Source organism: Buteo buteo, chromosome 17, assembly GCF_964188355.1.
Source record: "Buteo buteo chromosome 17, bButBut1.hap1.1, whole genome shotgun sequence".
NCBI classification, from domain to species: Eukaryota; Metazoa; Chordata; class Aves; order Accipitriformes; family Accipitridae; genus Buteo; species Buteo buteo.
In genome coordinates this window covers 4,350,232-4,364,183 of record NC_134187.1, presented here as the reverse complement: position 1 = coordinate 4,364,183, position 13,952 = coordinate 4,350,232, and the positions used below count along the sequence as shown (strand labels likewise).

The 13,952-nt window shown below is 41.4% G+C and overlaps 1 protein-coding gene across 1 annotated transcript in view; it reads right to left on the bottom strand.

The window, feature by feature from the left end:
- The window catches only part of PKHD1 (PKHD1 ciliary IPT domain containing fibrocystin/polyductin), a 255,192-nt gene that overhangs the window by 27,740 nt on the left and 213,500 nt on the right, over window positions 1-13,952 (bottom strand). The window contains exon 59 of the mRNA XM_075049823.1: window positions 251-1,256. Within this exon, the coding sequence (XP_074905924.1) occupies window positions 251-1,256 (1,006 nt within the window). The remainder of the gene's footprint in view (window positions 1-250; window positions 1,257-13,952) is intronic.

Sequence of the window (13,952 nt, the reverse complement as noted above, 5' to 3'; positions counted from 1 at the left end):
AAGCATGATGGACATATCTGCACTACAGAGATTCATGAGCACCAAGAGCATAACATGGTAATTCACACTCGGGAGCCCAGCTAGTACTCGGGCATAGCTCTGTCATGGAAACTTTATAACGTGTTTCAGCATGGTTAGTCATATTTCAATCAATGAAGAACTTACTCCCTATCTTAATAAGCAGATCAAGTGGTTAAATTGCCTCACTACACTTAAATCAGTATCTGCTGATACTGCCTCTGATACTTACCTATTGTTAGCTTCTGCTGGAACCAGTAAGGCAGACTGAGTCACCATTAAGGTTTCAATCGGCAAGCCAAGGCCTCTCTGAAGGTCTCCAGTCTGATGAGTGTTGATAATTGTTCTGGCCAAACTCTTTAAGCTGTCACTTGTCAGCTCCTTTCTTGGTTGGCCTGGTGGATCACTAAGTTCAATGATGAGCACTCTGGATGGACCAGCCATGTCAGATGGCTGCAGAGCTCTGGTGCTCACTGGTCTTCTCCCCACTTTCTGTGAGCCATACCTGCTGTGAAAGGCTGTGCAAAATGTCATGTTAGGGCAGTGATATTTCTTTTTGCTAGCATTGGCTGAGATTACTTTCAACATGCTTTCACCTCCCAGCACATGATGGACTACTCTGACTTTGTCATGACCAACCTTCAAGAAATCAGCTAATTGATGTATTATACTTGCCTCACCCTCTTTCCCAACAGCCTCAGTTACAGTGAAAGCCACAAGAAGGGAAAGACCAGCAACTATTTCTACAGGTTCCTTCTCATGGAGGAGAACATAGAGAAGATTGTCCTCAAAGCTAAAGTAATTGGCTCCTGCCCCTTCATTCACTGAAAAAGACGATGGGGTGGGAGAGACGTATTTCCCTTGAATGAAAACGCGAAGGCTGAGCGGTTCGTTGTAGAATATAGCTAGGGGCAGTCTGGTTGTGTTCTGACCACTGAGGAGGTAGAGTCTGAAAGACAGAGGTGCTAGGTCTGGGAAGCAAACCGTAGTGAGTTTGGTGGACAGCAACACAGAAAAGAAAGTAGAACGATGCTCTGCAGGATAACACGATGTGTGCAAAGTCACATCACTGAAGGTATCCATGAAGCTGCCAGTCATTGCTACCACTGGAAACAGTCTCTGGCTGACCATACTGGGGTCCAAGTTTTCTAGGATGACAAGTGCGTGATCTGCCTGTTTGCAGAAGTAGCCTTGTATGGAGGGCTTGAAGGTGCACTTGCTGTCATCTCTGTAAATTCCTGGAAGAGAATAGAGGGAGATGAGCAAAGAAAAAAAAACATTAATTGTTTCAGACATCATCTCAACATTTGGTGGTATAGCTGCTTATTTTCCCATTCAGTACTCAAGTCACTTTTGTTGGCGCTAAAATTTTACACAGTTTTAAGAGAAGCCTGGACACTAATGGATATTAAATAGGTAGAAACTGTACCTACCTCAAGATGTCCTTGAGCTGAAAATGGTTGAAGATTGCTAACAAATGACAGAGAAGCATCATATACACTTACCTTGATCTTTCTAGATATCAAATTATGGTCACTGTTGAAAAAGCAAGCACACTAGATGAACCTTTGTTCTGACCCAGCACTATGTCCCTGTGTCTTTTACATTCTCCTGGTTCTAAGCCTGTATAAGGGTAACAAACCAGGGCTTGACTGCAATTCTTTGGAAATACAATTTAAGTCTACAGAAAGCCGTCTCATCGCACTCACGGTGATTCTATCTCAAACAAAAAAACTAGAAAGGACCAGAACATCATTAAAGTACTCCAGTGGCGAACCACCTCACCGAGTCTTAGAGCTAAAAGAAAGCACCAGATTCAGAAACCTACAAATAGCAGAGACCCTTACATGTTCTCCGCATGCCTAAGCTCCCATTGCAGTCAGCGGAGAGCTGGAGTTTAAATCATTTGCCCACAGGCAGGCATCTAGTATCACATGGGATGCCCTGAGGTTTCTAAGATGTGTGACACAGGGTCTACAGAAGACCTTTGCCCTTCAAAGGTGGCAGCTGGACGCTTGGTGGGACACCCCACAGCACCTGAAATTACGCTAGACACACATTTATGGTAATCAAAACACACCCAATTCCCCAGTCATCAATACAGATAAAGCAGTTTAGAAAGCAATGAGGTTCACCCTAAAATACCTCTGTTTTGTCAGCTGGATCACCCTTTACTATCCTCTAACTTTATTGACCAGAGGTAGGATCCTGTCACTTAAACACAAATACATAATGTTGCCTGGACTTCTTTGGGTAGCTAAAACACCTATAGATATAACGCATGATCCATGTGAGTGCAAAAGCCACTTTAGGTATTCTTTCACTGAATATAACAGGAGCTAAGACACTTCCACATATGTCAGAATTTGCCATCAAATCCCATCCTAAGTGTCTGTGGAGACAAGTCATGAGGATCCTTTTATGGGAGGCTCTATACAGTCCTCTGAGTTAGGGTATGCTGTGTCTGACCAAATATAGGTCTCTGCTTTAAGATGAGAGAAATTGTGCCTCAGGCTGTAATGATGAGATCATCACTGATTATAAAGAGAGAATAAAAGTAAATGAGTTCAGATATGGGCACCAAAACCATAAACATTTCTGCCTGGAGCATCTTAGGAAAAGATGTGTGTTTCTGTTTTTCCTTCCTCTCTTCAAAATAAAATCAAAGGAGGAATTTGCTGCTGTAGCCAGCTATAACCCTCTTTCCCTCACCAAGCCTGCTCCTTCCCTAGTTAGCTGTGCTCACGAATGAATGTGTTTTAGGCAAAACATGGCCAATGTCTAAATTAACTCTGCACTCCTTGTTCAGCAGCTTTGGGGATGTGCATGCAGATCAGCAGTGCCTGGCACTAATGATGAAAAGAAAGGGGCAGCAATATCCTTGAGGGTCACAAACTTTTGGATGAATAAAAGGGCATTTCCCATATCAAGGAAACATTATGTGAAACTCACTGCTAGAAGAAAATAACAGACTCCTGGGAAAGAAACGAACTATGAGAAGTCATTCTGGGATGTGCTTATAGTTAGATCTCGATGCCTGGATCCTGTGGACACTTACCTATTATTTATTTCAAGGGGATTCCTCATGTGCAGACCGTGGTCTGTGAGCGTTTCCCAGAATGAGCTCTCATTCTGCATGTCACCGAGGAAAGCAATGAAATTACATAAATATCAAGCTCTGTTCAGGGACGACGTCCAAGTGAGATAGGATCTGTGCAAAAGCCCCTATTTTTAGACACCAGCTTACCATTTTCTTTCCCTTTTTCTCGCCTTTCCCTTTTTTTTTTTTTTTTTGCTTTATCAGTGTAAGTATTTTGCTATCGGCGTGTGCTGGGGGCAAAGGGAGAGAGAGAGACAACTCCATTCAGAAGCAGAAGTGGAAATGCCGCACTCGGAGACATTCGGTGTTGTCCTGGAGTGCTGGGAGGATGCACCCTGCAGCAGGCAGCCAGCCCACAGAGGCTGACAGAGCTCATCGTCTGCTCTCCCGGAAACCTCCCATCTTCCCCTGGTGACATTTCTCTTGCCTACAAATGGGATTTGCTGATATTTTGTGATTTCCCAGGACTTTCCTATGCCCTGCCTGCCTCGCAAAGTGGGTTTGCTTCGTTTCCTGCACACGCGCACCCCCCCACGCACGCACACACATCTTTGCTCGTCTCCTTCCAAATGGCCTTATCTGCCAGTCACAATTTCTGCAGCCTGCAATTTCGATCACTTTTAAATGAAACCCATGCTGGCCTTAGTAATCATAATGTCATTTACAATTTACCACAAAACACGTTTATTCAGTTAGTAGCACATTGGAGAAAGAGAACTCCATATGAACTCGCCGCTGAAGCCCTAATCTGATTATTTCCTCATGAAAATCCAAGCAGGGGTGCTTGTAAGAGGGGTCTGAGAGGAGAAGGAAAAAGTGAGTCCTGGCCACAGCTGACTCTCATAATCAATGCGAATAGATAAGTGACGCGGCGTGTCAGGGCCAGCAGCTAATCTGCCCCGGGGCTTTCCTCTAAAAAAGGCCAGAGTGGACAGGACTTAATAAATACTGAGTGACCACTGAATATTGAGCTGACATGTGCTATTTACATTGGCGATGAACAATAACAGTGATAAATTCCAGAAGCATCCCCCCGCGATGGGTAAAATTCGATTAAACAGGTTATAGTTGTATATGCGTGTGTGTTTGTGCACACACGTGTGTGAGAGGGGGGAAAAAATGGGGAAAAAAAGAAAGAGAAACCTGGCATGTGTGAGTCAACCAGAGACCTTACAAATGGAAGACGGAAAAGATGTTCATATCTGTAGTGATGTGTGCACGGGTGAGGCTGAACGTCACACCAGGAGTTCCATGCACCCAAGAAGAAGAAGAGGACGTGTGTGCACTGGGTGCAGGCACGGGCAGGTGTGTGTGTCCTGCTCGGTGCAAGAAAGAGGGAGAAATAATATGTGGAGAGTGCGTGCGTTCACCCTCTGCAGCTATTTCCTCAGCTTCCGAGAGCAGACTTTGCTTTCTGCAGATTCCCCTATCGTCAAGTCAAGTTTATTATTTAATTATATACATGCACACACGCACATAGACACACAAACATATATATCTATATGAGATTTTAGCACTCAGGTTGCTTCTAGGGCTCCTGACAAATATTAACTTTGTGTCAATATTTGTCCTTCCTGTCGTGAAATGAGGATTTTCCACCTCATTTCATATTTGAAAAGAAAAATGCGCCGAGGGGGTCCTCTTTGTTTAGGAAAAAAACCACCACCACCACCACCATCTCATATCCTTTATTTAGAAAAATGGAGCAGGAGGTAAGGAGGGAAGAGTATTTTTAAAATAGATGTTTTGACTTAAAGGCACATAGAGTCCTGTGCAAGTCTCCTGCCTTTACCCTAGTTCACCAACGCCAAATAAATAAAATAAAATAAATTCTACTTTTAAAATTGAATGAAATACATCAGCATTAATGATTTTCCCCTTCAGGTTAACATCACCATTTCCTTCAATAATTTTTACCCATTTCATGATAGATTTCACAATTCACGTTACAAGGAAAAATATAGTCTTTTTTTTGACAAAAACAAAAGGCGATGTCAGTTTTTTATCAAAATAAAATAAATCTCCCGCAATTTTCTTTCCATCTGACTGGATTTGGCCGTCAGTTATTTCTAATTTAACTACAATTATAGTTACAAAAATATAAAAGCGAGTAGGGGAGGAAGGGGGAGGGGAGAGATAAATGGGGCACTGTTTAGAAATTGCGATTCATTGGCCTTGGGCTGGCCAGCACGTATCTTTGCTGAGGGGGAAATATTCATCAGCATTAACTGTTCCTTTTGACCTGCTGACATTCAAATGTGAAATAAAGAAAAAGGGCCCAGCAGTAGGACCTTAGAAATCTAGCAAAGGTAAATTATTCTGAGGTCAGTCGTTTTTTCTATACAAAAGGTTCTCTATGTTTCTCGAGTTCAGATGTTCCCCGTAAATAATTTTGACCCTGATTCTCCTGTCTAATCCCTGGCACAGGGTCCTCATGCCTACGCACTCATCCTTTGAAAGCAATGGCTCTGCAGCTGCTGATCTTGTAAATCTTCATGTAGGTAAGTCAAAACAAGCCCACCAGCTTCAGCGGATGCTGAAACAAGGCATCCCCCATCATTTTTAGAAATCCCACCAACTGTAAATTAGGGATATCACTCCATTGAGTTTAGCAGCATTCCCATGGGGGATAAACACAAAGATACGCAATGCCAAGTAACTTATTTGGGGTGGGTTTCTCGCAAGGTGTGTGTTGGGAATATGTGCGTAGGAATGCATGGTGGCATGTGTGCTTGCTTGTGTATTTGTGTACGTACATGCATGAGATATACACATAAATATATACTCAAAGCAGGGACCGTGTAAATAAAAATGGAGTGATTGCTTTAGGCTGTTAATTCTTTCTTTTAAAGAAAATTATTTTAGAAGGAAATGAATCTCGTAATATCACACTGTGGGGGTTTTTATGCTTTCCTGTTTATCGTTCCTCCATAAAAAACTTTGAACCCCCTGGCCAATTTCAGTCACATTTGTGGACTCAAAGATACTATGTTCCTACAAGATTTGTAAAAGTAGGTGCCCAAGTAGAGAAAAGACAGTTATTAGTGCTTCCACTGGAAGAAAGTCTGTAGTATAAGCTCATTCTTATTATGCATCACAGGATCTGCATTGACCCTTCCCTTTCACATACAAATCCATCAAAAAAAAGGTTTAGTACGTGAAATATTTGTTCTTGCATTCATTGTTTGCATGGATTGATATGGCCACACACTCTGCTAATATTTATTCACCGTGAAATCAAGCATTATTTGCATCTTTCATATGGTTATATATTTTTATGCTAGCACCAACCCTTCAGAGCTCCCCCATGCCTAAGAGGTAAGGCACATATGTTATAAACGATAGTATATCTTTCCAAGTTATGAACAAAAAATTGCAGTTTTCCAGTTCCCAGAGACTATAGTAATAACTCATTCTTGACCTTAAAGCGTAAGTGCACAAGTAAAATCTTAAGAAGAGAGACCAGAAGCCCACTGAGGCCAGGATGGTCTCCAACAGCGATCAAAAAGAGTCATCTAGAAAGAGTATGGGAACAAAGCACGCATATAGCAATGTCCACCCAAAATGCTCCTCAAGCTTTCAGTGATTTACAGGTCAGGAACTTCTTGAGTCAGAGAGATCATCTTTGGTCTTTGAGAGAAAATATCAAATCTGTCTCGCAAAACTGCAAAGAGCTGGGGAGGAGAATCACATAGCCAGGAGAATGTATCTTGAGCCCTCTCAAAGGAGGGCTTAGACAGCAAAGGGGTGGAAATAATGGCTTTTTGTACAGCAGCTAGCAAAATAGGACCCAGGGCCCTAACTGGAGCTTTTAGATGCTCTCATGAAGCAGATAATACAAACAAACTATTCCCACAAAACTCTTGAAGTCATTAAGCATCATTCAAAGAACCAATAGCTGGGTGTGACAAGGATCTTGTCTCCCACAAAAGATGATTAAAAGAGACAAATGCAAAGAGAAACGGCTTTTAGTCCAAATTATTTCACCTTTGAAAAAACAAGCTCTTCTGCAAGTATCAATTTGTTTCTCACGTCACTACCAAAGCTTTTCCCATTATGTTTCCCCTTAAGATAATCCTGGTTTCCTTTAGGCGTATTTAAAGCCCAGGAAGATTTTTCTCTCCTCCTGACCAGCAACCCCACCGACCGAAGCTTTAATGACACCGATACCCAGGGCTCAACATAAAGGCAAAGGGCAGCAAATGGCAGAGCCTTTGCCGACACGGTTCCAGTCACCGTCTCTCTGGCCAAGGAATGATAAAACTACCACCACGTCCCGAAAGCAGAACAGCAATTTCGTCGGATGCCAGACCTAAAAATGAATGTGGCCGTGCCATGCACTGCTCTGAGCTGTGGATATAATGAGTTTTGAATGGGAAGTCCCGGACACAATAAATCTGTGCCATATGTGACCATTTCCTGTGTCAGTTCCTTTCTCATAACCAGGGGAGGCTTCACCCTCCCCCTCACTTTCCCTTTCATGACCCCACACCAGGGCTCTGAAATCTTTCAGGGTTGCTTATGGGCCCCAGGCCTTTCCACAGCGGTTGCATAAATAAATGAGTTTGACAGCAAACATCATAACGGTTAGCGGTAATGTGTGCTCCACACAAGTGCTTGTGCTACTCACTGGAGAAATGGGGGAGGAAAGAGCTTGTTTTGTTACCGCAAACAAAAGTAAGTTCTCTGACAAGTGGTGAAAGAATTAGTCAAATAAACTTGAACTCTATTAAGACCATCGCTGCCAGGTTTTGTTACGGACGGGAAGGTTCTCAGCTTCTCTTTCCCTCCTTGGCCTGCAGTCACTGCAAAGACAAATCATCCTTTTCTTCTGCAAAAATAAAGTTAGGGGATAAAATGAACTGCCTCAAAATAAAATTTACAGGGAACTCCACTTTACTATTATTATTATAATTTCTTCCCAATGAGAACAGTTCTTTGGTCCTGGGAACAGACACACAAAGAGACAGAATGATTTTCCATTAGAAGTGGGACAGAAGGAAAACGCCAAATACCTGCAGATTTTGGAATTATTGGCATTAGAATTAAGCTTAAAAATGACAAATATTTTTGTAAGACATAGGTGAAGGAGAGGACAGAACAGAGCTCAGCATTTGCCCTAAAATTGTTTTCCCTTTTTTTGTTCATTAACAAATCAAACATCTTGACTAAATAAGCAAAATTTTACTAAGTTTTCAGCTTTACCTGAGAAATCATAAATATTTTGGACCAGGTAAAATTTTTCTGGAAAACTATTTTACTGAAAAGCCTTTTTTTGCCCCAGATATACCATTTAAACAAACATATTACAAATATCCCAAGTTCAGCCCAGAAAGACTGCAGACATTTCAGTTAGTATATTAAAGAGTATAATTAGTTTATAGAAGCTTCATAGGAAGCTTCCATCATAGCAAGGAAGGTAAATTGGTTTCTCATGTTCAGTGCAGAGAGAACAAAAAAAAGTATTAATATTTTAACCAGGGAGATTTAGGTTAGAAATTAGAAAAACATCTTTCTAGTTTAAAAAACAAAAAAAAAACAAAAAAAAACCAGCAAAGCCTTGAAACCAAACGATTAGGAACCTGGTGGAACTAACACAACTGAAGAGGGTTTTTAGCATGTTATATTAATTTCTTTTGGGAGCACTGTAATTATAGATATCACTTCAGAGTAAATGGATAGGTGAGGTGACTTCGTGAGCTCTCTGCCCATCCTGCCCAATGCCTCTAATATCTTTTTATCAGCAGCCTTGTCTTCATTTTCATTCTTTCTTTGCCCAGGTAAGTTATAAAAAAATGTTAAAATCTTACTTGTACCTGCCTTGGCTGAAGGCACAGTCCTAGAGCCTGTGCTCATGACAGAAAGGTTCGCAAGCCCAAGAGTCCCTGTGACATTATTAGGGTGATTTTCAGCAATATTAGTCCTGTATGGGTTATGGAGCTGAATCTTAAAGCAGAAGGATTTCATTATAGGTACAGACAGCTATATTATGCCATGGCATATTTATGACAATGAACAGTAATGGGAGGCAAGTATTTTAAGCCTTAGAAGTCGAAATTAATCTGAAAGCATAGCGCAGAATCTGAACACCTATGAAAACATATTGAAGAGCTAAAATTTGAGATACAAAGGCTAGAGTCATTATCTGAGCACATAGAATGGGATTCATCACATTAATTTTAGCTGCCTAAATGTTAAGCATCTAGTCTAAGCTAATTGTCTAGTCTAAGCTTTTCATCTAGACAATAATCATTAGAGAGAGAGAGAGGAGAGACTTACGAGGGTCATTCATTCCTGCTTTCCCTTGGATGGATTGTAGCACTTCTGGAGGTATCTGTCTCTACTGGCTATATGGGAAACCTAGACAGATAGTTTGGACTGAAGGCCTGTATTTGGACAGCTGAAGTTAGGTGAAATGAGCCCAACTCCTAATGATGTAGATAACGAGACTTGCAGAACAGCTAGGGTAATAGATGTTCCTATTCTGAAATAAGTGGGAAATGATAGCTCTGTACACACGTCTAAAGTAATCATCTTCTCCAGTTATGAACAAGGGGAAAGACAGAAAGAAGGGAGATGAAGGCACTACCACGTTAACCTAGAAAATAAGAAAGTCCCCCAATGCCTGACAGAGATCTAAACAGGCTGCAAACAATTTTTTCAGAAAGACCCTGAAAAAGATCAAACTCTGCGTTTGGCTTTTGTAGCTACGATAGATCCAGATACTCCCACCTGTGCCTGGTGCAGTCACCCTGCAGACCACGGCTTGCTCCGCTCACATCATAGAAAACAGAGGGGGCACTGAGCAAAATGCCTTGGAAACCACAGAAATAGAGAATTTATTGGAAAAAAGACATCTGTGCAAACACAGCGAGAACCTAAAAAACTAATTTCTCACCTCTGGAACCAACATGGGTGCAGGGATGGAAAGAGACTGGTTTCAAACACCACTTGCAAGAAAATCAAATGTGTCTGTAGGCATAGTCCTAAAATACCATGCCTACATCGAATCTTAGGAGAAAATAAGTCAGAAGAGATTTCTGGATGTCATTTATTTCAACCTCTTGCTCAGAGCAAGGCTAACTACACAGTTAGATCAGCCTTCTGAGGGCTTTATCACAAATCATAGTATATCTACGTTTTAGGCTTCTATATGTTTACTAGGACAAGATCCCCAGTTTACAGTATGTCCAGAGAAGCTGCTGGGGTTGAAAAGGGCTTGAAGAAGATCTGTGATCCTAATGACACTTTCAAACATAACTACACACGCTTGCAAGATGGTTTGAAGAAGCTTTGAGGTTTACTTTTGCAAATAGTTTTTATACTCGCGTGTGCTTGTTTTAGGTAGTCCAAGGCCTGTTCCTTGTCCCACTAAAATCTTCTGGACAGCTCCAGCAGGGAAGGAGTAGGTTTGGAGCTGGAGCATCTCTTGTGCTTTACCAGTTAGTGTTCTTTGTCTTCATCTAAACGTGAATGAACTCAGAGTCACACTGATCCTGGTTGTGTGGTATGGTGCCCATGGAGAAAAAGAATAACTACATTGGTGGAGCACTGCAAACACTTATCAGTTCTGATTGTCCTGCTCTAACTAGTAGGCGTCACTCCCTTTGCATTTTATTCCAGCCTTACTAGTAAGCCATTTGAAATTTCAGACAGCCCTTGGAGTTATTTTGGCCAGGCAGTATATTTAAAACTCATTGTGCCTAATGTTGTCTTTCTACAATTGAGAAGTAATCAGGAAAGACGTGAAAATAAATAGACAAGTGAGAGGCAAAATGAAATATGAAGTGGCTAGAAAGGACTCTGCTCTCTAATGTATTTTTTCAGCTTATTATTGTAAAAGCCCAGAGCAAAAGAATAGCTTTGAAGAGTCTTTTGTTAATAGTGGAAAGGTTGTCTTTTTATTTTTCTTAACTTTTTATTTATTAACCATGCTGCACAGGGTACTTCCATAAATGATGGCCAGGTTTCAGGTTACAGGGACTTGTTTAGTCTGAAAACATCCCAGCCTGCACTGGGAAACAGAAAAGAGAAGTAACGGCCCATCGTATGGTGCTTGAAGGGACTAAATCCGAAGCCCATTTGTTCTCTGCTTTTCCCTGTAATTTCTAGTGGTTGAGCTTGCAAAGGTTTGGATGTTTCTGTTTGGATGGTTAAAATGCATTCCCAGCAGGCCACTTCCTCAGGTGGTCTATTTGATGACAGCTTGATGCTTAGGCCAATATAAAACAGCTGATGTTTTGACCCTATCTGAGAATAAAATTATAAAGCTGCATTCCTACATGGTGCAAAGATCTTATCCTCCAGATTGTTGTGAGAAAAAAAAAAATATATTTTTGAGGGCGCTTACCTTATGCTCAAGCCCTAAAACATGACAGTCAATAACATTTTTGAGACTCTTAGAGTTGGGGTACTGTGTCTTTATTTATCATTGCCCTGAGTATGTGGTTAACCATACAAATATTCAATTGCTACAAAATTTCATTCAAAGCTATCATGTGGGAATACACTAGCTGTGCACAGGAAACCAGACAGGTGCATTAAGCAGTTTTCTTTCTTTGAGACTTTTTAGTGCTTCAGCACCGGTGAAAAAAAGAGCACCGAAACAGAGTTAAGATAGGCAGAGCAGTATAGGATTCCCAAAGGTCACTTAGCTCAGGCACCCTGCCAGTATTTAAAGGATGCCCTTTACTCTTAGTAGTCTATATTATTTAACTTTTATGAAAAGAATTGCCAGTATGGACAATTTGGGGTCTGATTTTTTGGTATAACACCGCATTGCCAGACAGGTACATGAGATAATCATAAGTGTGATTTTCACTTGTTTATTCCTTGGCATCAAAAATATCAGAATATATTTCATTTTCTGGGCATACCAACTGCAAAGTTTAGCTGGCAGGCTCTCCGCAGGAACCTACATGAGCTTTTCTGCTGGTTCGGGCCATCAGAAAGCATCTCTCAGCTCCCAAAGTGCCACGAAGAGCCACGCCAGTTTGAAGAGCCTATAAAGAGCCTGTCTGGCAGGGTTTGCTCAGTTTGCACATGCTCACCTGGCAACCATAAGGGACACCAGGCTGAAGCCTTGTAGATCATGTTTGTATCCCTCTAGCATGGAAAGGCTCATTCCAGAGTCAGAGTACACCAAGTACTGAGTACTGAGTACTGAGTGCTAAGCACTAAGTACTAAGACTTATCCAGCAGGTAGAAAATTGGTCCAACCCAGTTCTAAATTTGTGTTGCCTTATCAAGACATCTGGGCTATAACCACTCTCCATGAAAGCCACAGGAATTCTGTTTATGTATAATTTCCCTGGGGAAGAGCTATCAGCAGAAATCTCACTTTCCAATCCAAATCCTGCCCAAAAGGGTGGTACATTATGTCAAGCACATGTTGTCGGTTGTCAAAAATGAATTCACATTTTCTTGCACATTACGTTTCCCTGAGGTCCAAATAGGCAGCCTGTAACCTGAATACCCAACCAGAAGGATGTGCTGAGGAAAGGATCCTTGCGCTGCCAAGGACATTGAGGGGAGGAGGAACATAAGGGAATCTTGACTTTTTTTTTGTTTTGCTCTCAGTGGCTTACATGGAATGGGAGCTCAGACATAGAGATCTCAGGAGGAGAGATCTGAATTTAATAAAGCTGTCTGGAGGGGAAGTGAGACAGCGAAAAGAAGATCATGGAGATAAGAAAGACAGAGATAGGAAGAGAGGAAAAGAAAGGACATTATAGCTGACTGGTGATGGCTGTGCCCTTTCAGACTCAAGTGGGCAGAAGTGAAGTATTTGTTTAAGAGGTGGGACACCATTTCATTATGAAAAGAATAAGAAAGAAAAAAAAATATTTTATGGTTAGAACACATACTTCCATGCCACTGTAATGAGGATAGGCAAAAGGCAAGGAAAGGCAAGGATAATGGCAAGGCGGTGCAAGACAATTAATATAGCTGCTTGATTTAATTGCAATTTTGGGGGGTATTGGAGTGACCCTTTAAATTCAGTACAGCTACATCTCCAGTATGCAAGCAGAATTAGGCCCCTGCTTAGGAAAATAACTTCTTTCAAGGTAACAATAAATTCCACAGATTAGCAAAAGGAGAGGGACTTTTTGCTTCACCGTTTCTGCAAACTTTCTCCCATTTCTGCTTGGAGAGTAAAAGTTAATTGAGGGGCAGTAGGGAGGAGGAGGAGGTTCATCTAATCCCCACTGACATGGACAGCCCTCTCCGCCAAGGTACCGAGTTGACTTCTTTATAAAGAGCAAATGCACTGCCAAAGCTTCCATCTAGGGATTTTTTTTTTCCTTTTCTTTTCCATAAGAGTCTGTTTGTTAGAAAAACCAAAAAGACACCAGAGGGAAAATAAATGCAGATACATTTTTAATGCATACATTTCATTTTCAGAACATGGTGGGCACTTCAGTGTGGGTGCTGGAACTGCGAGGGGGAATTTATCTAATCAGTCCTCCGTGTCCCCGCTTCATTGACATAATGTGGTCCTGCCGATTAAAGCACTGGAATCATAGCTCTGCATTTTCCTTCTCTTTCACACTAAAATTATTGATGTGCTTTGTACAATGTGTAATTGCCATTATTGTATATGTGCCTAGAGCATGTGCAGAGCTGAAATTGAAATAAATAAGCAAACAAAAATCATACGATAGGAAGTCTCTGATGGTATGGTGGGGGTTGGTGCCATGGCATCACGAGCTGAAAATAGGATTTGATACTGCTGTGACTGGTTTTGATAGAGTGAGATTTGATAAGACTACAAGAAAGGCTGCTGCGATCCTCTAGTCTGAACTCCTCTTTTTATATAGCACAGACCCTCAGC